Source organism: Maylandia zebra, linkage group LG4, assembly GCF_041146795.1.
Source record: "Maylandia zebra isolate NMK-2024a linkage group LG4, Mzebra_GT3a, whole genome shotgun sequence".
Lineage (NCBI taxonomy): Eukaryota > Metazoa > Chordata > Actinopteri > Cichliformes > Cichlidae > Maylandia > Maylandia zebra.
The window spans coordinates 6,826,800-6,852,830 of record NC_135170.1 but is presented as its reverse complement, the minus strand read 5'-3'; the positions used below and the strand labels follow the sequence as shown (position 1 = coordinate 6,852,830).

Below are 26,031 nucleotides of genomic sequence, written 5' to 3'. Positions count from 1 at the left end.
GGAACGTCAGCACCTGTTCTCTGGGAAGGAGGAAAAGCTGTGATGAGAGGTAAAATAACTATATTCTCACCAAAAAAGCCAGAACAAATGTATTCAGGAATTAGAAGGAACCATCAAAACCCTAGAAGCAGCCAACCAGCTGGCTGGAAATACTATTCCGAATTTCTGCTTCTACCCCACTGTAATATGGAAATATTAAATATTTAGGCATTAATGTTTGTCCTAGGCTTCCAGATTTGATTTAATTAAACCACATCCCACTTTTAAAGACAGTAGAAGATGATCTGGCAAGATGGAAGTCTCCATCCATATCACTGATGTCGCTTCAGTAAAATTGATGGTTTTACCAAGAATCAATTATTTATTCTCAATGATCCCGAGTAAAATATCACCGGACTGGTTTATGCTCCTAGGACCTGGTGTCCACATATGTGGACATCACATTTTGGGTTATCTAGACAAAAATACTAAATTTTGTTCTACAAGGGCCTGATACCCACTTATGAGGACATTATACTGCCACTGTTCTATCGAAATTTAAAGCGAATGTCCTCATATGTGGCTCTCATTCTTTTCAGAAACAAAAATCAGGTAAAAAAATAAAATAAAATAATTCTTTGTTTTTACATTCATCAGGTCCCAAACAACCCAAGTAGCAAAGAGAAATTAAAAATGCATGCCTAGGGATTGGAATTGAAAACCGGTTCTTGTGATTCCCACTCAATTAATTGGAATTGTTTGTCATTTTTGCAAAGGATTCCCTTATCGATTCCATTCGCCTCGGATGACGTCACCACGTTGCGGAGCTACTAGGCAGGAAACACGGCGCCTAAGTGGCACAAACGCTCAAAAGTTTGGTTATACTTTACGAGAACGGATGACAACAGGGCATCTTGCAATACTTGCAAAGTAGATATTTCATTAAAGGGAGGAAACACTACGAATGTGCATAAGCATTTGCTCACAAAGCACGCGATAACCTTAAATGAATGTCGTGTTTTTAATTCCGCTCCGGACTCGTGAAGCTCAGCGGTGATGTTTGCACGTCCTCTCCCGTTAATGCGGCAGGTAAATAATCAACTAACAGTGCATATTATGTTAGTGCAATCTGCCTTATTACAAAACTGTGTGTTGCATTAAGATGACCATGATGAGAGAAACAGACAGAGTCTGGCTGGCTCAGATGCTGGCAGTTCTTGCTGCAGTGACTAAGTTTGTGGTAAAAGGCTTGCACCCATTTGCCACAGCAGATGATTTTCGGTAAGTGAATGTGTTCAATTGTAGGCAGGGACATTACTGGATATTCTTGTGTAATTGCTACAGAATAATTTATGTTATACTTTGTTATTGCTCCAGCAGAATATTTATTTTATTAATATTTTACATTTACAATTTTTTTCTGGGGACCCCGTGACAGCCCATCAAAGAGCCGTAGGCTGTGGATCTCTTAAGATCTCACTGCTGGGTTTGTAAGGCCATGCTACTCCTAAATTTCTATCTTGTTCAAAGAGAAGACATAAAACAAAGTTCTGAGCTAATTGACCTTCGTGTTCTCCTTTTTAAAAAGAATCGATAAAGAATCGAATTGCTAAACAGAATCGAAAATGGAATCGGAATCGTGAAAATCGTATCAATTCCCATCGCTATGCATGCCATAAAAGAGTTTGGTTCTTAAGAGGTTAAATCTCTGGAGTCCACCATTTCTAAAGAAAACCCAACGCGTATTAGCTTAAAAATGTTGCAAAGGACCAAAGATGGAGGAGGACTAGATCTGCCTTTCAACTTTCAACACTACTTCTTAAAAAGCAGCATGGATTTAGTGTGGATTTTACGTCATCCAACACCTCACAATGTGAAGGCAATAGAGATTGAAAATGTGATGTCATTCAAGGGTAAAACCGCAAAGAATTCTGGGAACTCGTGGCAAGAGGTACTAGTGCACGCAGGCTTTCAATTAAAATCAGTTACACAGCAATAAAAAGAAACACAAAAAAATGGTTATATAGGTTACAAGCAAGTCTGGCGCTGTATTATTGTCACTGCTACATTTCTGTAATGCTACCAGAAATTATTTCCACTACTAATTAATTACCGTTGAGCTCAAAGGTTATATTAATAAACGGTTAACGAATGTGTATTTATGAGGACGATTTGTGAGACTGGTCAACTTACCTTTGTTCGTACGATGGTCTTTTGTTCTACACGGTCATTTCAAGGTCCTGCACCCATCCGTCGGTAAACTGTACCTGGGCTTGTTGCAGTGACCTGAAGTTACTAAACTTCACGAGTGTATGCACTCACTCCAAGAACCGTATAATTATAAATATGAGCGTGGTGAAAGTTGGGCAGCACGCTAACGTCTTTTGTCCACTCTGTGTGCTCGTAAGGGTCTGACCCTTTCACTCCTGTGATTTTTTCCTCCTTTTCTTTGACTTTTCATCAAGTGTGTCTTTGTACGGACCGGGATTGTTCTCCTTCGTTTTGTACATAACTTTTTTGGGGGACAAAGAAAAAGCAAGAAGGTATTGGAACCGGAGAATGAACGTTTTGCAGTGCTGCAAATGCTTGCATTTGATGCGGTACTTGGATTGCCACGAGTTCCCGGCATGCAATGCGTGAAAGTCACGCGGTCTGTCAATGTCTATACACCGGCCAATTACAATCACACTCTTTGGTCCACCTGCTCCGAGGTTTTGGTGTTGCATATGTGAAGTCTTATCAAAGTGTCTGGAATGTAACAGCCAGCTTTCCCTTTAGTTTGCTTCTTGAGGGACCTAGACGAGGTCACTAAAGAGATGAGATTGCCAGGACGACTCTCCTTATGATCTGGAAAAATAAAAAGAACCTTAATATTAACCAATATAGAGACCATTTGTTGGACCACATAAGCCTTGATACAGCCTCTGCTGCCACAACAGATCAATCTCTCTGGGCTCCTTTGATCAGCTCTATCACCTAGTTGGGGTGGGGGTTGCCGCGGTTTTGTTCTGCTTGTTCATTGTTGTTGATGAGTGTTTTTTTTCTTCTGTTGGTTGTTGCTGTGGTTTCTCTGCTGTGTTATTGTTTTTTTCAGCAGTGTTTGAAGCAGATTTTCAGTGTTTTTTTTCCTCTCCCTTTCTGTATCCATCTCCTTCTGTTAACTTTCTCCCCAACTTCTGTTTCTTTCTTCTTTTTCTTTTCCATCCCCCGGTCTCGTCCACCGTGATTGTAATAACTCAGAATAAAGTAAAAGTTCTAAATTGACTATCAAGTGGGGAAAGTAAATTTGTTGGGGATTAAATCTATGACAATTACCAGGAAATCACATACCAGCAATAACAACTTTTCAATATATTCTATTTTTTAAATGAGTTTAGCTGCTGCAGGTGGAGAAAACCAATGAAAGAGCGAAGTGAGTATAATAAGATTTGACAGGTTGGTTGGAACTTAGCAGAAAAGAGTGTTCTATAAACATAAATGTTTTTATAAATCCTTACATTACAGAGATGCAAAACGATTATTTCTCAAAGGATTGACAGCAAAAAGAGAAGTAGAAAGGACGAAGATCCCCAACACAAAACCACATTTGAATGCTGCTTAGCATCTTTTTGGAAATTCAGAAAGATTTAAATGAAATTGAGGATAGAAAGCCAGAGCTATTCAAATGCTTCAAACAAAGGCGGAGTCTATGCTAAAGAAAAGCTTTGACAAGTATCACAGTCCATGAGTATCTCACAGACTTGATAAAAAAAAAAAGCATCATCAGGAGACCCTGAGCTTCAAAGGTTCCCCATTATCTGCTGTCAAGGTGAGTTCTGCTGTAGAAGCTGACACACAGTGCAATGAATGGTTTAACCTGCTGAGAGTATATCACCTATGCATGCCCCACTTCACTAGAAAAGACTGTTCAAGTTGTTAGCCAATTTTTTTTTCTTTAAGTTAAAAGTTTACAAGATTTACAAAGTTTACTGTTTTAGTTATTTGTACCATACATGATTAATGTGAAAGTCTCGTAGGATGACATCAAACAAGTACATTAGGTAAAATATTGAGTTGATTAAGTAATATTACTGTGACTAAATGTCAGTTACATTTATACAGTTCTTGTTTAATCCAAGACTCATCCACATTTCCTAATGTCATCATCTGTCCTACATTGTCATTGCTCAGAGAGACACTTGACTACTTCATCGGTGAAACATGGCTGCGCAAAAAACTCCAATCTTCTTCTCTGCGACCCTTTTCCTTTTTGTTACAGTGTCAATGCATCCTAAGGAAGATGTGCCTTCTCATCCCTCTGCTGCTTTTTATTTCTCCTGTCTGTGGGGATCTGTTAAACTTTAAACCTTACTCTGGGTCTTACATGACAACTTGGACAAATGCCCAGACCTTCTGCAGGAAGTACCACACTGACCTGATCACAATCAGAAATGAACAAGAGAACACATTTTTCAAATCTGGAGGCTGGATCGGATTATATCGAGCTAATACAAATACATGGAAATGGTCCAGAGGAGACGAGATAACTAGCTTCACCAAGTGGGATAGTTCTCGTAAGTAACATGTTTTAAAGCTCAAGTATTAATCTTAGAATAACACCTGGTGTGAGAGCAAATTATTGGTTCTTATTAGATTGTGCAAGATCACATTTGTTGATATTAACATTAGCGTGTTATTTGCTGTTGGGAACAGTAAATAACACAAATAACAGTGTCTCTTTGCTTCTTCTTTCAGAGCCAAGTCAAAATGGAGACTGTGTATATAAGAAATATGGTGTATGGTTGACTGACGGTTGCCATTACAATCATTCTTTCATGTGTTATGATGAGAAACTGGTTTTGGTGAAGGAGAATAAGACGTGGGAGGAGGCATTAAACCACTGCAGGTCTCTGGGTGCAGTGGACACAAATGATCCCAACTCTCCCTACAGGAACCATCGCTACGACCTGGCCACACTGATCACTACTGATGACCACACCTATGCACGGGAGAGAGCACAACAAGCTAGCACTGATGAGGTTGGACAGTTTCCTACAGCTTATTCGTGTTGCTGAGAAACTCATACACCATGTTTACAATTGTCTCTCTGTTCAATGTTGTCAGGTGTGGACGGGCCTGTGTAACCTGGCTGGTGAGTGGCTGTGGGTGGGTGGAGGACAGATGCAATATGAAAATATTCCAAGCTGCCCGACTAATGGCTTCTGTGGCGTCCTCGAGAAGAGTGGGACTGCATCCTATGGCATAAGAAACTTCTTCTGTTACATAAAGCCATAAAGCCACTTACTCAAGTTCTGTATGTTTGTATATAAGGATTTTCTTTGCAATGGCTCTTACTTAATTTTGACTACTTGTTTAAAGATATTTCTAAATTACTTCAAACTTTTGATCACTATTATATGCACTATTTTACTGGGAATGTTATACTAGTTACTGCAAGATGTGTGTTTATTATGTCATTACAATTTATTAGAAAGTTTAGCCAAGCAGCATTTCATCTGTAAACCTAATACATGTTGTGTAAACAATAAATTGTGTAAAAGTCTTGTGATTCTCTTTAATTGTATTGAGCTTATGACAGGTGATGGATAAATGGTGGACTACAAAAAATATATATTAGTTGTTTAGCGTGTCTGTACTTAGGAAGGTAAAGCTAGTGATCTTTTAATTAGAAGGTTGGTAGTACAGTGGACTGGTTCTAGACAGGCGTATGTGAGGTGGCAGACAGAAATGTAATGGGGGCACATGGTGGCAGATGGACAAAGGATTTTCTACTCACTGCCAAATACAGGTGATACTTTCGCCTCTCCTGTTACTGCCCTAGTATGGGCTCAAATTGTGGTCATAAATATTTTGTACTTGTAAATCAAGATATAAGATAAGATAAGATAAGATAAAACTTTATTAATCCCTCGGGTGGGTCCTCTGGGAAATTCGGTTTCCAAAAGCACAGCACCGACAGAAGTTACAGAGTTACAGAATATTATATATATATATACACACACACACACACACACACACACACACACATATAAATACAGAGACATATATAAATAAAATATACGAAGGGGATAAATAGAATAAATAGGAATAAAAATAAAAATACAAGTGAATTGCACATTTCAAGTATTGTATATGTATGTGTAAAAAGAATTTGTGTGTGGACTTAGCCAAAAAATAGGTGTGAAACTCTACACTCAAGTTTTAAGTTACAAGTACAAATTCTGACCCTATTTTTCTTCCTTTCATCTGATTGGCCAATGTCATGTCAATCACAAATTTAACTATCCAATCCGAGAACAGACTATGGTTATACATAGTTCTGCTATACGTCACACACAGTTTACTTAGTTCCACTTTTTCTGTTTGGTTTCCTGTGTTTTATTAATATGCTATGCAGCTCTGCACTAACTTCCTGTTCTCTGCACAAGACATGCAGTCTCCTAGTACTCTGTGACTTTTGGCACATATTCTAACTCACAAGGGCGATTTTCTACACTGGCCTCTATAAAACAATATAAACAGAAAATAAGGATTAATTATATATATATTGTAACAATATATATTGTCTTGTAACAATCCTTTAACCAAATGCCCTAGTCTAAACTTTTTCACTTGGCCGACAGCACACAATTACATTAAACACAGCACATCAACTTTAAACACACAACACATCAACTTTAAAATTCCCCCAACCCTGACAGGAATAAACTTTCATCAAATATTCCCCAGACTTTACTTTTTATTTGTCACAAATTACCCAAAATCACCATGGACATGTCACCAGAAATCTACTTAACAGATTTTCACCACTACTGAGCCAATTTAACGGTCAAGCTCATCAACTCGGCCAACAGATAATTTAGAATTCATCCAATCTGCACAATTTGCTTTTTTGAACAGGCTGTGCCTACCTTTAAATCTTTTTAGACCGGTCTCCTGTCCACCTCATTTCAGATCCGACCTTCGGCCACATTTGTCCTCTCAGCCGCAAAAGAATCGGGGTTCATGGCACCAATTATCAAAAAATGAATAAATAAAAGATATATATATATATATATATATAATCTCCAATTAACCTTTCAGAACACTGCACCGCTCTCTGGAGAGCTATCCAGTTGTAGGTGGTGCTGTTGCCATGCCAAGAAGTAATGCATCCGGTGAGGATGCTCTCAATGGCACAGCGGTAGAAGGTCCTGAGGATGTTGGGGCTCATGCCGAATCTCTTCAGTCTCCTGAGAAAGAAGACGCACTGCTGCACCTTCTTCACTGTTTTGTTCGTGTGAACTGACCATGTGAAATCCTACACCAGATGTGCACCTAGGAAACAGAGGCTGCTCACTCTCTCCACAGGAGCACTGTTGATGGTGATGGGGGTGTGTGTTCTTCTCTGCACCTCTGGAAGTAAATGCTAAATGGACTGGTTCTTATATAGCGCTTTTCTACTCTTCTGAGCACTCAAAGCACTTTACACAACTTGTGCACTCACCCATTCACACCCATTCGCACAAGCACATTTTTCTAGGTGCTTTCTAAGTAATATTCACACACACTCATACTCTTATGGATGCATCGGAGAGCAATTTGGGGTTAGTATCTTGCCCACGGATATTTGGCATGCAGCCTAGGGGAAACCAGAAATCGAACCACCAACCTTCCGATCAGTAGATGACCTGCTCTACCGCCTGAGCTACAGCCACGGTGGAAAAATGCTTTTCTTGGTTGAATGTTTTCAGAATGTCTGTGGTAAATAAAAATAAACACTGGCTTGCAGTGTCAAAGGTCGGTGCCATTATCCCCTTTATGATGTCAGACTGTGCAATAAATTGCTGGTAGGCTTCTAGTTGGCCAACATTTCTACATGGTTAGGGTTGACTTGGCGTGCTCTTGACAGTGCTGGACATTGTTTTTATGTTTTCATCTCTATGTGGAGGAAATGAGGAGCCAGAGAGACAAAAAAAAAGTAATGGTTTACACACGTTACATTAATTACCAATATCATTGGCTGGTTCCTGTTTAACTGTTTTGAGGGAAAAATGCCTTGCATCCATCATGCCACTCCAAAGTGTCTTTTATAATACTTAACTTATCAAATATAAAATTATTAAATATAAAAGTGCACATGAATAATTGAGGCTTTAAGCACCTAAAAACATGCAGAAAGAAGAAAAATAATCACAAATAATTATAATTGAATCATTTATTCTGTAGAGACAGAAGCATCACTAATAGCAGCCTTACAAAATAATTCCAAGGTTCAACACTGATTCACCGTCTAATTCAATGCATGACTGCAAAGATTTTGTTGTTTTGCCTTCAGGAAAGTCTATTATCGCAAGATCATCAAATCTTTTTGTGATTTGATGATCGTTACCGTTGCATTCATGACATTTTATTGAAAAAAGCACACAGTGAGGTTTTGGAATGTCCTCAAGAGTAATGATGGTTTTATTCCAGCATATTCAGACGTCACATGTATAGCTGCCAGGCAAAAATCTGCTTTTCTGAAGCCATCTTTAAAAACTAGAGCATAAATATAAATGTTATTTACAAAGACTGACTAAAAACTGCTCCCCTAACACAGCCTAAAGAACCAGACTCTGTTCACTGTTAAACACCAAATTTTCTTATATCGCTAAGCGATTGTGCATCAAAATACTGAGTAGCTGCCACAAAAAACACATGAAATTAAAAAATAAATACAATGATTTGTTTTACTTCAGTTGGCACTGTGGAAACTGTGACAAGTACGGTGGCCTGAGAGTGACACTACAACTGAAGGGCAAAAACAAAAAACAGACAAAAGACAACACACTGTGTTGACATCAAAATGGTGAAAATACTGTTTTACATTTATTTTGATGTAGGTCAGCTGCTGTGGTCTTCACTCTGAGGCTACCACTGACATGTCTCATACTGTAAATACGAGGGGGGAGCATCATTCCTTCTATATGATTGTGTATCTACATTCTATCTACAACCTTTTTACAGCTCACGCAAGAAATACAAAAAACAAAAACAAAAAAATCACAGACACATCAAAATGAAAAGTGCTAACTGAGAATGACAGGATGAGTGAAACAGAATAACTCATTCTGGTGAAAGAAAGCTTTGTACAATGACTTCAATGTACGGTTTCACAGCTTGTGTTTGTTTGATTTCTTCCTGATGTGTGCACTTTTATTCCATATTCTTGACACTCTGTATGTTTAGTTGAACTCTAGGTCTAGATCCACCTATAACAACCAAACATATTTGGTCCTAGAAGTTATCAGCATAAATGATGCACAGTTAAATATCAGTCATTCAGGACACAAGCATATCACTACATGTTCACTATATGTTGTACTGTGTATGTGACAAATAAAATTTGTATTTGTTTATCTCTATGACCAATAATTTCTATCATAGTTTTCCTAAAACATGATGACAACTAAATAAAAAAGAATGCTCGAGGAGAAAAACTATGACAAAGTGTATTGACACTGTTGTCATTGAATATATACTGGGCAGAAAGGAGGCGATCCAATTAGAAATAATCTCTCTCTTTTTCGGTCAGGTTAGTTGTGCGTATTTCATCTGCTGCTGACTAACAGGGTAAGTTGGAGGGAAGCTCCCTGTTTGTCATGAAAACAAAACAAAATGTCAACACTTGAGTAGAAGAGAAGATGAGACATAGACATAAAGTGGATATTGAGGAAAATAAGATGCTTTGTAACCATTTGGAGCAACTCTTACTGGTAAAATACTTTTACACTTTATATTTAAATGAAGTCACTCAACTTCAGGATTAGCCTACTGTACTCTTATGATACTTAGTCGACTAAAACTACACTAAAATTAAAAGAGGTTAGAAGCTTAAAATACATCTACAACTAAATGGTTAAAAGACTGAAACTCAAAATTAGCTGTCAAAATGTTACGGAGTGAGTTGACTGAATTCTTACAGGAATTTTTCAGTGTCTGCGAACAATTATTAAATTTGGAATATGATGAGAAACCTATACAGAAATCAAATAGAAAATCATCAAGTAAATGGTGATGTTTTAAATCAGGCCTGTAGGGTTTTAGACAACACCCTGGGTCAGCACACCTGAATCAAACGATTAGTTCATTACCAGGCCTCTGGAGAACTTCAAGACATGTTGATTTTAGCCATTTAAATCAGCGGTGTTGGATCAAGGACATCTAAAACCTGCAGGATACCGGCTCTTGAGGCCTGGAGTTCTGTTTTAAATGAACAGTGTATCTCCTAAGACTCATTCTATGATTTGCTCTTAATAGTGGCCACATTCACATTTAGACATGGAACTGAATTAAAGAGGCTTCAGGTTTAGTAACAGAACCATGAGAAGAGGCCAGCATTATGAGTAAATCATGATTTAAGAAAAACAGTTAACAGCTGAATGCAGAGCTCCAGACTTCTCATTTATTTCTTTGTCCTATTTTTTTCAGCACCTGCTCCATAGGATGAAGAGGATATTCGTTGATTCTTTTTTGTTCTCTAAATCATAGTTTAATCCATGTGACCCACCCAGTATGCTACTTATTGAAAAACTGTTAATGAAGCGACTGTGCCGCACACTGAAACAAAGTTAAAATGAGATTATAGTGAAATGTGACGAGCTGTTTTTTTATGATAGGTGAAGATATCTAGAAAAAATGTTTCTTTCTGTTTAAACCTGGCTGAGAGGTTTCATGCTAGGTTTTGATCGAGATCAGGGGTCTCAAACTCTAGTCCTTGAGGACTGAAGTGGCTATTCAGCTATTTGATTCACGTTACAGCAGCTCATGAGTGAATGAACATGGAGCAATAAAAGTACTTTTAGAAGTAAATTTTTCCAAACAACATTACTCAAATTTAGTAGGGTTAGGGGTTGCATGCAGTCAAGTTCTATAGTCAAGTGCTATACTCTTGCTAATGACCTACTAATTGTATTCAGTTGTGTTGCAACAGGTATACGTGGTTCAGGACACTGGCCCTCGAGGACTGGAGTTTGAGACCCCTGGTCTGGATGTGATGTTAACTTTGACTTTTCAAACAAATTGAATCTGTTATTGCCACTGATGGTCATGTACCATTTAGATGCTATTGCTCAGTGATTAGTGTCTCTAACCAATAAAAGTTGAAATCAAATCTTTTTAAAAGCCTGAAAGAGATGTCCTTTCACTTTTCAACCAACTCCAGAACAAGAGACATTTTTTAAAGATTATGACGGCCTCACCAGACTTAACCTGAAAAAAGCTTTACCCATGGGTGTGAGGGGATTGATAGGAAACCTTATACAACTTAACCTTTATGCAAAACATCCACATTTACTGTAGAAGGCAGTGGGAAACTATTTTTGATTTCATGATGAGAAACTGTACACTTACAAAAGTGAAAGATGGAGCTTGCTTGTTCCTAATGGCACTGAGTTGCACTGAGATGGCACTGATTAAATGCAAAAAATGTAAACAATGACAATGTCTGATGATAATCATCAGTAATGGCACATGTCTTTGCTCTGAAGTCTCTATGTAAACAGGAACACACATGCATATGCACACTTTTTGAAATGAAGGGTTTTTTTCCACCTCCTCGTTCATCTCTTTCCTTCTTCAATTCCACGCTTTCTTTGCAGCACTGAAAATATATCCTGTTTAAATTATGGAAATTTGAGAAGTTATCCTGTAAAGTCATTACCCATCATTTATACTCAGTGGAATATTTTCAGTGCCTGCTTCCTTTCTTGTTCCCTCCCTCCTCAGTCCAGCACGTCTCTTTCTAGAACACCCAGGTGACCGGGACCCACTGGGGGTTTTTGGAAACCGTTTCCAGCGCTGCTTTGACGGTGCGGTATGTCTCGTCGAGGTTGTCGTTGACAATGCTGAGGTCAAAGTAGTGACCATAAGCTGTCTGGATTTTAGCACTCTCATCGCACGTCCTCTGCAGCTCTTCATCCTGTGAAGGAAAACAGATAGCAGGGCTGTTAATCACAGGACTTCTGCTTTGACTGATTTCTCATTATTTGCTGCTTCCTGAGTTATTCATCTTCTTTATGTGCATATGGTTGTACTGTGAGCAATTCCTACCATCAGCGTCTTGGTGACGACCCCTGCCTCTGCAGCTGACTGATTTAGGGCCTTGAGCACCTCGAACTCTGGAGCTTGAAGGAACACGATGTAGGGCAAGAACTCAGAGGTCCGCAGAACTTTGAGAGACTAAAATTAAGACACGCAAGCAAAATCAACACAAGTACATTAGACTGAAAGAGTCTCTTGCAGGCTCTAAACTTTTTGACCCACTGGGCTAATCCACCACAAGTTACCGACTGACGAGAGTGAAAGACTGTTTTCTCTTATCAGTACTCTTAATAAGATGCCCTTGAGTGAGGCACATGACACTATGTTGACTGAATGGGACTGACTGTGTCAAACAGATTTAACACACACACACACACACACATCCAATACACTGTGTTAACCTTCGCCCAGTCTCCCTTGTATGCAATATTATGCACAATGCTTATGTGCAATACCACGTGCAAATTTTTCTACTTTAAGGCCATGTACTGGTTAGTGATCACCATGTTTTATGTGGACGGAGCGGCCTTGACTTGATGACGGGATCAGAAAAGCAGAGAAGATGAAGAAGAAGCGAAAAGCAAAGTCACAGAAAAAGATGAAAACTATCTAAAGTTTGTGACCATTTCAAACAAAGGAAAACCAAAAATGCTGTACAGTGTGTTCATGGTAAAACTGAATCAGCTTACCACAATAGCACAACGACATTGATTCAGCATCTCAAGCACAACGTAAGTTAGAGCATTTCACTTTAATAAACTGGCAATAGAAACTATTAGAAGCATGTGTGTAATGTATACAGGATTCTGTCAAATTAGCCCCTAATTTTCACACAAGACAGTAAAGGTGCTGCTGCTTATGATTACTGCTAAAACAGAAAAGTCTTGTATGTGCACACCTGAGGGTTGGCGTCCAGTATGCAGACCCGCCCTGCCTCCACCACCTCATGTATGGAGTCGATCTTCAAGCCGTACAGGTTGCCCTCATACTCTCCATGTTCTAGATAGCGCCCGTTCTTGATGTCTGTTTCCATTTTGCTGCGGGTAGTGAAAGCAAACATCCGACTCTCTCGCTCTCCCTTTTTGGGTTTTCTGGAGGTGTCTGCGCAAATACAAGGAAGGGAAGTTACTATGATCAGTTTATTAGCTCAAGCCAGCTAACATAGCTCTCCAACCCAAAATGTAAAAATTTTTAGATGGATGGTGGACATTTTAGTCAGTTTGTCTGCCACATTTGGTAGCAGACCCCACTCTGAAAAGTTGTTTTAATAAAATCTTCTGCTATTAAAGTCTAAACTGTGGCCATTCCTTTTTCAACCCTTTGAGAAACATTAAAGGTGAGTATTGATCTATATTAGTCCAAATAGCTCTAATAGGTTGCTCTAGCCTTTCCCAGTAATATCTTCCCTTGGGGCCTATTGTACAGGCCTCTGAAACCATCCCAGGATAACAAGTGCCACAACAGGTGCAATCAAAAAGGTTTGACCTGCAAAGCTAGTCAGCTTTTTTCCTATCAGGGGAAGCAGGGAAGACATCTGGACATGAAGGCAGTCAGGTTGAGCGAGTCCCCTCTGCACCATCTACTGGCTGAGACTCAGATGATGCAGAGGGGACTGATCAGAGGATCAGGGATCAAGATGTTTTTTAATCAGAGAGCCGAAATCAACTTCCTGCATAGGGGTTTGTGGGCCTACCGATCGACTCAATATAACAAAAAAACAATTCTAGCTACTTTAGCAATAAGAAGCAATAAGGCAATGGAATATATCAGACTTCATACATGGAATTATGGTCCCAAAGAGCTGTGGATCCCTCAGTAGAAGCTTATTCTTTAGTCTCCGCCTCCCCACACCTTGAGCACCTATCAGAATCAGAGTCTTCCTCTTGAAAGGTGGGACCTTGGCCACCTCCTCATAGAGCAGTATCTCATGTCTGTCAAACTCTGAGGGTGAACAAAGAGCAGAAAGTAAGGACGAAGCAGTAGGAATATTTTACCCCAGCAGAGCTAAACTGATCCTGGCCCTGTTTTATTACCTGCATTTTTGGTGGTCACATACATCATCTTCTTCTTCTTCTTTCCTCCAACACCAGTACACAGATTTCCTGTTGCATTGTTGGAGCACAGCATTAGTGTAGGCAGAGAACTGAAGCCAAACTTCAAACTAAAGTAATTTATGAGCATCAGTCATGTTTCACAACTACTAACTTGTACTCATTTGCCCACAAGCTGGCTTGTAATGATCAGTCATGTTCATGCAGGTGTCTCTGCCAGATATTATGTCTCATACACATTTAATTTTTCCTCTTTAAGTTCTAATATTCATGTTTGTGCTTCTAAAAGGGGAATTAGATCTACTGGATCTACTGATAAGAGCTCCCTTACAGAACAAAACCCCTTCTGTGAACTCGAACTGAATTAGCAGTTGTTCGAATGCTTATGCAAATCTCACATTTACAGAAGTGTAAAAAATGACACATCATTGACTGGTAACGTTTAGCAAAGAAAACCTTTTTTCTTTTACAAAGGTTGGACATCAGAGAGCGATGGTTCTTATATGCCATAATAACTGGGGTAACTCCCACATATGAAAGTGGGAGTATGTTCAAACTTCTTTTCTTGTAATCTAATACAGGTTCATGCTATAATGCTCAATGTTATATTGAAAATATTTCTTATAAAAAGTTAAGTCTAAATATTCTTAAAACATTGTAGACCAGTGCACTGGCACATTGTGAAATTTAAATATGTGAGCAAACTTCATGTACCTGGCGTGTTTGTGCACCACCACACGGCAGTGACAAATAATCAATAAACCATGGGCTGCAGCAACACACACCAGACATGTGAACATAGTGCCCTTCCTTAATGAACACCTACTTAATACTTAACACTTTCAGAAGTCTTTTTTTTTTGCTGACATATGTTTATTAACGATTTATATTTCTGTTTACAGTATAATATGCTAATATAGTTCAATACAAATGGGTCATATTCTGTTGTGTTCATGAAACATTTTTGGCTTTTACCCCAAAGCTGTAAAAGGCTGATGGAGTACTGTCGTCACCCTGCAGGGCAGCAGCTTGGACACTCACGTTTGTGAATGCTATAACTCCAAAATGTGCCAATGTGGGATTTTGAAATGTTTTGGATTTTGAAGGTGCAGCTACTAAAATTTCAGATGAGTTTGAATCTCAGCGACACTGACCTCAAGGTTTCTTCAAGTTTCCTGAAAATCTTGTGATGCAATAATTCAAGGAGGAAGTCACCTATGATTATCTAACTGATACCATCCACTAGGAGGCTGCAGAGCAACACTGGCAACCACCAGTATTTTAATAATATTTTACATCCATAGTGAGATGATTTCATTAAGGCCCAAAACACACACTGCGTCCATGCTTTGATTAGAATCCAGGCCCTCTGTTAAAATAAAGTCACCATCATCACAACCTTATTCGTTCTTTCATATTACCTGCAGGTGCCAGCTCCACATCTCTCTTGACAAAAGCTTTCCTTTTTTCCTCAAGCATCTGACTAGGGATTAACCCAGCACTCCCACCTTCCACATGACGTGCCTGCACAACAAATGAAGAAAAAATTAGCAAAGCAATCCAAAGATATGAAAATGTGCACACAGGAAGCTATAACATGTTCACATAAATACTATTCTGTCACCTGCCACCAGTTGACATCATCCTGATTGACTATTTGCAGGATATCCCCGGTCTCAAACCTTAACCCCGCCTCCTTGCAAGGAATCAGGTTGTCGTTGGCTGGGTCATAATCATAGTGACACTTAAAGAATACCTGGAGAAATACATAGAGGTACACATCTTTATTTCAGTGGTGCATCCCAAGTTAAAATCCCTTTAAGACTAGAACTGCTAGGAGGGGTTCATGTTACCACAGGTGCCATTACTGAGGTGCTGCTTGCAGTAATGGCAAAGATGCCATTTTTTAAGTTCACTTAAGTTGTTTATTTCATCAAATTTTTCTAATTTTAAGTCAGATTTGGCAAAACAAGGATTTAAGGTGAATTTTGAGGGATTTGAATGGTTTCATCAATGAGTTTTAAAATTTAATTGCAGGTTGTAAAGTTTAAAACACACTTTAGAATAAATAAACAAAGACTGGACAAAACTACCACAACAGCTTACACACTTAAAAAATATAATTAAGACCAAACCTGCACACTACCCTGCCTCAGTCCGCAGCTTCACCTGCTGAGGTGCTGCTCAGGCCTGAAAGTGAGCAGGGCGCTGTTCTCTTGATTTCACTCTTTAGTTATTTGGATTAGTTCCCCACACTCTGGAGTCTCTGTTCATTTCAGTTCCCTATGCTGCCCTACACAGCAAGTTACATACCTGGTTCTCCATGCCTTCGGTCCCACAGTCTGCCCAGCTCAATATCCCACCCTGAGCCCAGCAGCAATTACTCATGTTTCATCTAACTACATTCCCCTACATATTTATTTATCAATCACATATAGCTAGCTCTGACTCATGTAACAGCAGCATTTAAGTCAAAATGTGTGTAAACAATCGTATTGCTAGGCAGCCCAATGTGGCACAACAGTGATTTTACATCAGTTTCTATGCGGTCGAAATAACATCCTTGGTGGTTCTATGTAAAAATGGTTATACTTTCTTTTCTCTTTTGATCCCAAACACCCCAAAATTCAGTATTTGATGAAGAAATCCATTTTTAAAACAGCATGAAATATGAGATCACGTGGTTTTAATTTAACAGAGGTCAAAACAAGGTTCTAGTGTTAATGAAAATAAGTTTCTAACAATGAAATTCAGTTAATAACCAAAAAATAAATAAATAAATAGAAACCCTGACAAATAAGGAGAATAGATTTAGCCCCATGTGTCTATTCTGTGTGTGGTGTGTTTATGTGTCACCTGTACAGGTGGTATGGATTCATGATAACTTGGCAGTATCTTCAGAACCACAATTCCACTAGCTGCTTGCAGCTCTTCCTGTAAAACCCTGGGGTCCCTGCCCACTTCTCGTCCATTCGCCTGTCAGTAAAGTAGACAACAAGAGTAATGACAAAAAAGATTCCTTACATGTCTTAAAGGTTAAGCGAAAGGGTTTTAAACAGCTGACTAGAGTTTTACATTTAAATTTGCAAATTCGATCAGTTGGCTTAAATATTTACAGAACTTTGAAGCATGTAAAAATTAAAAGCCTCTTGTGGACTATGCAGATGACGGACAAATTGAACAACTGAAAATGTACTCTTAAGGTGTTAGCCCACTACAGAGCACCAGAACAGGTCCCAATAGCCCTGTCAGGAGGGATAGACCTGCCCAGTGCAAGCAAGCTACACCACAGAGTATTTAAACACAGGTAAGTATCTGCTCAAACATCCACTCAAATGAATAAAGTTCCACAGATTCCAGGAGTGAAACTCCAATAACTGCAGCACCAAAACCCCCTGAATAAAATGTCAAAAAAACAAACTTTCACTAGCAAATGATCCTTACTTTTGCTATTTTTTCCTGATCTATTCATTTGCACAGTATTGGGATTGAACTGCTGTGGGTTTCTGCCCCATGCTTTCATAAGAACACATAGTTTACCTCCCCATCTAGTGGTTAAACAATAGTATGGACACAGATTTATGCATTTAGACTTTCAGAACGCCGTGATCAATAAACAGCTGATAAACAACAGATTTTTTCTTATGGTAGTTGTGGAGGTACGCAAATAATCTGGGGCACTTCATGCTTGAGCCTGACCTTGAGTCATAGCGGTTAACAAGTTGACACTCAAGAAGAAATAAACACAAGAGAACAAGAGTCGATAAGTAAATGCTTAACGAGACGATTGATACGGTAATACGGTAATATCGGTATGCTTCATATGTAAATCAGGCGGGAACTCAGAACAGCATAAAAAAAACTGGAGACATGTGAAACAGCTACTGCTGTAAAAATAGCTTCACTCCCAAGAATCACAGGGACAGTGGGCCAGGTGCACTGATTTCCTGGAGTCTCAGCTGGTCTCCTGTTAACCTCACAGTGAGACACATTTTAATGTAGATGAAACAATGGAAATATAATGCTTTACAAAGTGAGCTTTGGAGACGTTACCTCTGAACAGTCTGCAGTAGCTGTCTACATGTTTCTGTCGGCTCTTGCATTCATAGGACGGATAGTCTTAGCAGGAAACCAAAAAGTATATTCTTCATCAAATACTAACTTACTGAAAAAAGTAAACAACTATCCTATAGAACTAAAAATGCAAGGTTCCACCATAAACCAATAAATTAGAGGATAATTGAAAATGAAACTAAGGAAAACAAAAAACAAACAAAAAAGAAAAAAGCAACACACCTCTTTGATGATATCGCCGACGTGCAGCAGCCCTTGTTGGTCTATCATCCCACCATGAAGAATACGAGCTATCACCAGCTCCCCACCCTCCACCTTGAATGTCACACCCTGGAATACAGTTATTACTGGCTATTATCTCCATCATTAACACTAATAAAAATCTGCATCCATAACCCAAATGGCACCAGCATACAACCCACACAAGCATTTATTATTTCACAAACTGAATGTTTTTAAATGGGAAACACAAAAGGTGCAAACAGTCCAAATTCTAATAACCTACCAGATGCTCCCCGGCTATTTTGCGTATGCCCACCATGCGGATGGCATCAGGTGGAAGGTGGTTGTGTGCTTGGCTGTCTTCTGGTTCATGATCCACAAAGTCACATGGGCTGGGAGGTGGACTTTCACATGCTTGAGCTGCCACTGAATCATGTGTCTCCAGCAGAGACTGAGGCACAAAATATCATGCATGAAATATTCGTTTTCCTTCAATTAACCACCTCTGTGACTGGAATACAGTGAAAACACAAAGTGGGAAACACTGTGTGTGTGACTTTGTGTGTTCCACACCTGGAAGTGAGGCTGCGTGAGAATGCGAGCAAGCTCGGCTGCGGTGTCAGAACGATTGGTGAATGGGTCCAGGTCTCTCAGGATCTCCTGCAGGAGCTCCACATTATTCTCCCTCACGGGTGACAACCGTGGCTCCTTCAGGCTCTCCTCTTGCTCCTTACGCACAAATACAAACACGGTTACAAAGATGAGAGCGTGCTGCAAGTGCAAGTATGAATGACAGAAGCGCAGCAAAATTTATTGAATTTAAAATATGTGTGTGCACGAGTGCATCTGTGTGAAGCCTACCAGAGGGCTTTCCATGATGCCTTTGAGGTAAATGAGGTCCAGGTCATTGGCTGTGGTGGAGCTGGCCGTGCTGTCGCTCATTGCGTCCAACACTTGGGGCACTGTGACACACACACACACACACACACACACACACACACACACACACACACACACACACACACACACACACACACACAGTGAAGGGAAGAACAACATTAAGTAAGGGAAACATGGTAAATGAGACCGTAACAAATGACACAGAGCTTGTGTCTATAGTTGTAACTCTGCTTTAAACAAGCACCTGGCTTCCTGGTTTTAACAAAGCTGTGATGTAACTGTCTGAATTCTGCTCATTATAGGGAAATTCCTCATTGGAATTCAACATCCTTTTAGTTTCAAAAATAGATACTTACGCGAGTATGAGTTTATAACTCCATATTAATCTAATGGCATGGGTTAAAAAAGCTGCAGACTGTGTGTTGTGTCAGGTAGGGGATACTGTAGGGCTGACAAATCAATCAAAACCGACATTCAGGACCTCAAATTGACATTTTTTGTCTTTAAATTCAGTTAATACTCCCCCCAGTGTGTACTGTCTCCTTTAAAACATACTACCGAGTGTGGTGGCACACGGTCTGTTGTTTGGATGCATTTTTGGCTTTAGGAACGACAACATTGAACAAAGAGAAGAAAACAGAAAGCTGCAGGCTAAAATCATGTGCTAGAGAAATGAACTGTACATGTATTGCTTTGCTTTGCTTTGGAAGGTTGAGAAAATTTCAACTTGCCAGCACAGCTTGTTAGCCGGAATGCTGCCTTAAGGTTAAAGTTTAAAGTTGAAATTTAAAATGAAAGAAAACTAGATTATGACTCATAAATACAGCCTACAGCAGTGCTGTTATGTACAAAACTGCAGTGAATTTAAGAATTTCTATATTTAGTCATATTCAAGGGAAGTATGCTACAATGTAACAAGCTGCAATTATGTAATTTTTTCATTTTTATTTATTTTAGTATTTTCATATTATTGAATTTGATATTACCAGATGTAATCAAAGGCCACAGGTGTAAGCAAACCAGCATCATATATATATATATATATATATACTACAGCGCTATCATAAATATTGGTATTTGGGGGCATCAGTCGTTTCCTGGAGGATATTCTACAGTGTAGCTGTAACTCTAAAACATCTGTTATCATTAATTAGCTTACAAAGAGCAAATACCACCATTTTTCAGATTAGTAACACATTCTCATATTTCTGGTTTTTAATCTTTTGTGAAACTGGATTTTAGGAGAGAGCTGTGAATAAAGAAAACAGAAAAAAACAATCATGTGGCGATGCTAAGCTGATGTGGAGTATAGTGTTTGGTCTCACCAGGCTCTGTCCTGGTGGAGGCCACGGGCATGGTAGAGCTGCAGTAAATCTGAGAAGGACAGAAAGAAAAAAAGGAAAGAATGATCAACAAAATAAATGTAAGTGCAGGTCTGAAAATAAGACACTGACAATAATGATAAAGACGTTCAATGAACACCAACATTTTAAAAAAGCTTGTTTCCTTCGCTGCTACATTCAGATGGGGATGATTTAGTACAAATGATGATGTCCTCTATTCATGCCGTGCAAACCACCTGCTTTTAAACTCACTGGGCAACTTGCAATACAAAGATAAACACTTTCACATGAATAAAAGCCTCAAGATTGGAACCAATTGGACAAGTTAACACTCTTAATATATAGGCCACTGCACCACTTACACGCAGTGCAGTACACCACTACAGCCTCAGTAATACACATTTTTTAAAAACAGCCTTTGAGCTTATATGATTTTACCAGGCTTTTTTACTCCTATAAATGGCTGCAGGAAGAAGAAAAAGGGGAGAGCACAATTGCAAGTAATGTACTGGCATAGAAACATAAACACTACAGCCAGGGTAGCTATTTATCCATTTAGGCCTGAAGCTAAATAGCTGAGCTGATATATCTCACATGCACTACAGCTCTGAGTTTTTTTAGTGATCATCTGACAGAAGTGGATATGAGACCAAAAAATTGGAGAGTTGTCAGTTATCATAGATATATGAAGAACCAAATCTGGGCTTTAACATGTTTTTCTGTTCAGTTCTGACATTTTAGTAATTATTTTTATAGCATGATTTAAAAAAGCAGATTCAGCAGTCTAAAATATTCATGTTAAACATTTTAATCATCCTTTTCTGTCGAGACTTATGCTGCCATCCTGCTGACTGAGAGTAACAACCGCGTGATAATAACTGATGACTGGGTTCAGTGTGTGCTATAAATTAGCATGAGATAAAACTGCACTGCTCAGTTGCTGCACGTGGGAATGTTTGCGGGTGTATACGGTATGCTCGTGTTTTTGAACCCCCTCCCCGCCATAACGCAGCACGACAAACACACAGGGTGCAGTGATGTCAGCGACTGAGGGTGGAGCTCCACTGATTGTTCTGGAATTGAACATGCCTGGCAAAAGGGGAGGGGGAGGGCATGTGGGTGTGACTAATCTATACACTGCCAAGACAGCACACACGATACAATGGCAATACAGAGAAAGTGAGAAGGGAACAAAGAGGCACACATCCCCTTTAATGCTTTCTATCTATCTATGCATTTATCTATGCTTGTTGCTATGACAAGCTGCTGTTGCAGTTTGTGGCTGCCATGGAAACTCATCTTCCCTCAGTTTTGCCTTCACACACACACCCTGCTGTTTATACTAGAGTAGGCATTACACAACACCTCAGGCAAAAGTGGATGACGTAAAAGGAGAAGCTGTAAGAGTGAAACGTGTGGAACGGGATGGACTGGATGTAAAGTATAATGTCTGAAAGATGAGATTCACACCATCATCCAGCTTTGATGCACATTTTATCCAAGCTGATGACAACAAATGTGAAAGAAAACATTACAAGATTTTAATCTTGGATACTACCCTGACCTGTTTGGGTCTAGACTGGCGACAGCAAAACTCCATGAATAATAATGAACACCATAAAAGAGAGAAACTGACTGAGCATAGGATGCTTCGGTGCTTAGCACTGTTGTCTCACAGTGAAACTTTTTAAAGTTCAAACCTGCGCCTTCCTTTTTCAATCTGTTCTTCCAGTTTCCTCCAGTAGCTCCAGTTTCTTCCCAAACTGAAAACACGTCAGGTTAATTCCCCTGACCAAGGGACTAGCCTACTGGCTGCCCACTGCTCTTAAAAGGGGCACCCCCAAATCATATTTACATATTTACATTTTACTCCAGTCTGTAGTACCATTTATCCAACTAAATTATTTTGGTTATGAGTCACCTAGTTTATTCCGTTTGTGTGTGTGTGTGTGTGTGTGTGTGTGTGTGTGTGTGTGTGTGTGTGTGTGTGTGTGTGTGTATCCTCAGTGTGAAAAAAACAAAAAACAGATGTTGCAAATCTAAGTAGAACCACGGACGGTGCGCCTGAACTGAACTCACACTGTGTATGTATGACTCATCAAATAAATGCACATCGTGAGTAGCAGCATAACTTCACTGAGCTGTATGACAATGAGTATGGGAGTACAATACTTTTTCTCTTTTGTTGATATTACTGATGAGGACGTGGACTCATTCTATGTGGATGAAGTAGGCTGCTCAGCTACTGTACATGTCAACTACAATAACAGCCCAACACAGACACATTAATGACTGTGTTTAAAATGCTGTGAAGTCCATTGGCTTTCTGCTTCCTCACACGTTCCAACAAACACCCCTCCTCGTCCTCCTGCTTCATCGTCACTTTTTTTAACACTTCTTTCCCTCACAGCTTCCTCAGCTCTGCACTCTGTCCTGCTGTCTCACTCCCCTCTGCTTTTTTAATCCTTTTTTCTTGCTTGCAGATCCCCTTAATGATGTTCCCCTCCTTCTTACCTTCCTCCCATCCTTTCCTCTCTATTACTCCCTTATTTATGCAACATCCCTGCCCCTCCTCCATTCACCCCCCACCATCATCCATCTGCTTAGCTACACCAGGACAGGCCTGCTGTATGTAAAGAAACAATTGTAGAAAGCACATGCCGGCAAAAGCTGTTTGGCTGTGTGCTGTACTACATGCCAACATGGTTTAAACTGTGTCGTTATCCTGTATTTAGTAAAGCTGGTTATTTCAAACGATTTATTCCTTAGACTTGAGCTAAAGTGCTGTTTTATCCGCATTTTCTTTTGTACTATTTTACCATTTCAAAAGGAAAATCCCAACCAAGCAGATATAATAGCTGGACTACAACTTAACTGATGACAAATGTAGTGTGATTATTGTTTCTAATCATTATTATTATTTTGAGTCTCTGAGATGATAACAAACACACAAATCATGTCAGTTACTAAACTTCAACAGCAAGAGAATTACTCAGAATTGTTATTGAATTGTTAGAATACATAATAAAAAAGAAAAAACTTTAAGAGATTTATGGTATTTAATATTATGGCTTTATTAAGCAATTTTAAAAAAGCTATATTTGTCAAGTATTAGGACAGATGAGTCTAGCTTGACAAACTGTCATAAAATTGTCAGGGTGAGTGTGACTCTAAGTCTTAAAACAGTTTAACTGGTAGCCTAACTACACTACCATTAACATAACCAATGAATCCCTCAGCAAACACACAATAAACGACACAGGTGCAAATACACCAGTGCAAGCAGAGAAGTCTACTAATTAATCTCAGGAGTCATACATAACAAAGCACCACACACACAAACACAAAAGGAGAGGGGGACAGAAAGACATGCAGATAGCCTGTCTGACAAAGGAAGATGCTAACCAAACATCACAAATGAAATGTAGCGCTAATGGCGCGCGGTTATTTAAATACACTGAGAGAACCGCGCGCACACGCGCGCACCTTTGTCAACCTAGCTTTAGTGTATCTGCTCCCTGAAATAAACAACCCTTTTATTAGGATACTTTAATGATAAGACGTCGTCTGTTAATAAAATGATATTTGCGACACATAAAAACAAACTCACCCACCTTTAAACACAACAAGAGACGCTTCCTGCCGTCTGTGATGTCTCGTGCGCTTTTTGTTGTCGTCTGGTTTCTCGGTTCCCTCTGTGACTGGAAGAGGCAGAAAAATACACAACTTCCGAGAAAACTTCAGAATAAAGGGCATTTAGCGAATAAAGCTACAATAAAATTGAATTATTAAAGCATTATATTTTTATATTTATATAAAAGTAAGAGTTGCCACTGAAATAAAAATTATAAAGCATGCAGGTAAACAAGAAGCGGGATGGGAATGTAATACTTTAACGCTTAGAATCAAGAGACTTCCGGTTGAATTGACCATATTCCCGGTGCTTTACGTAGAGGTGCATTAAAGGGCCAGTGCTTGTTTTGCTTTCACATTTTTTTCTATTGTTATAATTAATACATGAGCTATGAGAAGAATGTGTAAGTGTGAGAGCTTTTGTTTTTCCATCACAGTTTGTCCTAGAAATACTCAAATAAAATACATAAAAAGAAACATAATGATACCAGTGAGAAAGATACCTTTGACAATGTGATGTTGGTTTTCTCCCTGGTATTATTAGGCCATCTTTGCCTTCAGCATGACTGTGCTCTGGGATTAATTCTTCCTTTCTTTTGCTTCATGCCCCCCAAATTCAACAATAAAATAAGATCTGGTCTCTGAGGAAATTACCATTACTGCAGCTGTTTGTGTTTGTGTGTTTTAGCTCAATACTCCTAAATCTTCTGTCCCCACAGTAAACCCTCTTTCTTTTGTGCACTGCATATTAACCCTGTATGTTTCCCTAAGCATATAACCTGATAACTTTCATTTAAGCTTGATATTTTGTTACTGTCAGCATATCCTGTGACACATTGATGCATCTTATTCATCCACACCATAATGATCTTTTGTTGTCCAAGAACAATTAAACCCACACACACATTGCAGTTTGACTCAGTTCCACAAGGACTATTCAATTGCCAGAAACATTTCAGTATTACAGATTACAAAACATGACAGTATAAACCAGCTATAAATGTCTCAGAAAGCACCTCAGTCTTTATTTAAATATAACACTATATAGTTGCATTTTCAGTGCATTATCTATTCTCACCCAGAGCAAGTGACACAGTAAGAGTAAGAGATATAGATTGTGTTAATATCAATAACTCTCCTCATTAGAGTTTTTAACACTCAGAAAAACTGAAAAAAAGAGAGAGGGGGATGGGGTGGGGGGTCTTATTAATTATTTTCCTTTTAAAATATTTCGGCCTAAAGCTAAACCTAATTTTCTGAGCTGTGTCCGCTGTTGCTGCGGGTTATTTATATTTATACTGTATTATTTATATCATTATTTTATATTAACTATTGTTTCAAATTTTCTGAGTTCAGAGTAATGTGCAAATCACACTTTCAAGATTAAAGCTATGTGTTTAACAATTTTCCTGATTTTGCTACTCTATCCTTGCCATTTTTTAGAAATGTCAGAAGAAAACTGATTGAAAGGTACTTTTTGTATTCACATATTGCAAACTTAACCCGAAGTTTCACCACCAGGAGGCAGTGTTTTACCAGAAAGTGTTAGTGTAGTTGCCAACTCCTTTAAAAAACAAATAATACAATATCTGTCCTGAGATCTGGGTGATGCCGTGGCTAATGTGGTCATCTTACTGTTCTGGAGTTTCTGGAGTTAAACGGTGTTTGGGCTTTTCTGCACTGTTAGCAGCTCCTAAAACCTTTAGATTAAAAGCTTTGTTCTTACCGATGTAGAAGAAACAATGTCAGTTTACCGCCAGAATCAT

At 39.0% G+C, this 26,031-nt stretch overlaps 2 protein-coding genes across 2 annotated transcripts; one reads left to right on the top strand and one right to left on the bottom strand.

The window, feature by feature from the left end:
* Positions 1 to 4,249: 4,249 nt before the first annotated feature.
* Positions 4,250 to 5,470, top strand: LOC143418466 (macrophage mannose receptor 1-like). The gene is made up of 3 exons (XM_076883574.1): positions 4,250 to 4,532; positions 4,714 to 4,997; positions 5,083 to 5,470. The coding sequence occupies exons 1-3, from the start codon at positions 4,259 to 4,261 to the stop codon at positions 5,251 to 5,253; spliced, it is 729 nt and encodes a 242-aa protein (XP_076739689.1). The 5' UTR covers positions 4,250 to 4,258; the 3' UTR covers positions 5,254 to 5,470.
* Positions 5,471 to 8,184: 2,714 nt separating this feature from the next.
* mpp2a (MAGUK p55 scaffold protein 2a) lies at positions 8,185 to 24,321 on the bottom strand. The gene is made up of 14 exons (XM_004568595.4): positions 24,247 to 24,321; positions 20,615 to 20,663; positions 19,251 to 19,351; positions 18,963 to 19,118; positions 18,673 to 18,840; positions 18,390 to 18,497; positions 16,950 to 17,069; positions 15,718 to 15,849; positions 15,515 to 15,617; positions 14,076 to 14,144; positions 13,822 to 13,983; positions 12,941 to 13,143; positions 12,052 to 12,180; positions 8,185 to 11,920 (listed from the first exon to the last, which is right to left on the bottom strand). The coding sequence occupies exons 2-14, from the start codon at positions 20,643 to 20,645 to the stop codon at positions 11,744 to 11,746; spliced, it is 1,659 nt and encodes a 552-aa protein (XP_004568652.2). The 5' UTR covers positions 20,646 to 20,663; positions 24,247 to 24,321; the 3' UTR covers positions 8,185 to 11,743.
* Positions 24,322 to 26,031: the final 1,710 nt, after the last annotated feature.

Bases quoted from the DNA above. Each gene is read 5' to 3' on its own strand.
- LOC143418466 (XM_076883574.1), top strand. From the start codon at position 4,259: ATGTGCCTTCTCATCCCTCTGCTGCTTTTTATTTCTCCTGTCTGTGGG. The intron at 4,533-4,713 runs GTAAGTAACATG...TTCTTCTTTCAG, and splicing joins CACCAAGTGGGATAGTTCTC to AGCCAAGTCAAAATGGAGAC. The intron at 4,998-5,082 runs GTTGGACAGTTT...CAATGTTGTCAG, and splicing joins AACAAGCTAGCACTGATGAG to GTGTGGACGGGCCTGTGTAA.
- mpp2a (XM_004568595.4), bottom strand. From the start codon at position 20,645: ATGCCCGTGGCCTCCACCAGGACAGAGCCTG. The intron at 19,352-20,614 runs GTGAGACCAAAC...TGTGTGTCACAG, and splicing joins CTCCACCAGGACAGAGCCTG to TGCCCCAAGTGTTGGACGCA. The intron at 14,145-15,514 runs GTAATATGAAAG...ACAATGCAACAG, and splicing joins TGTGGAGCTGGCACCTGCAG to GAAATCTGTGTACTGGTGTT.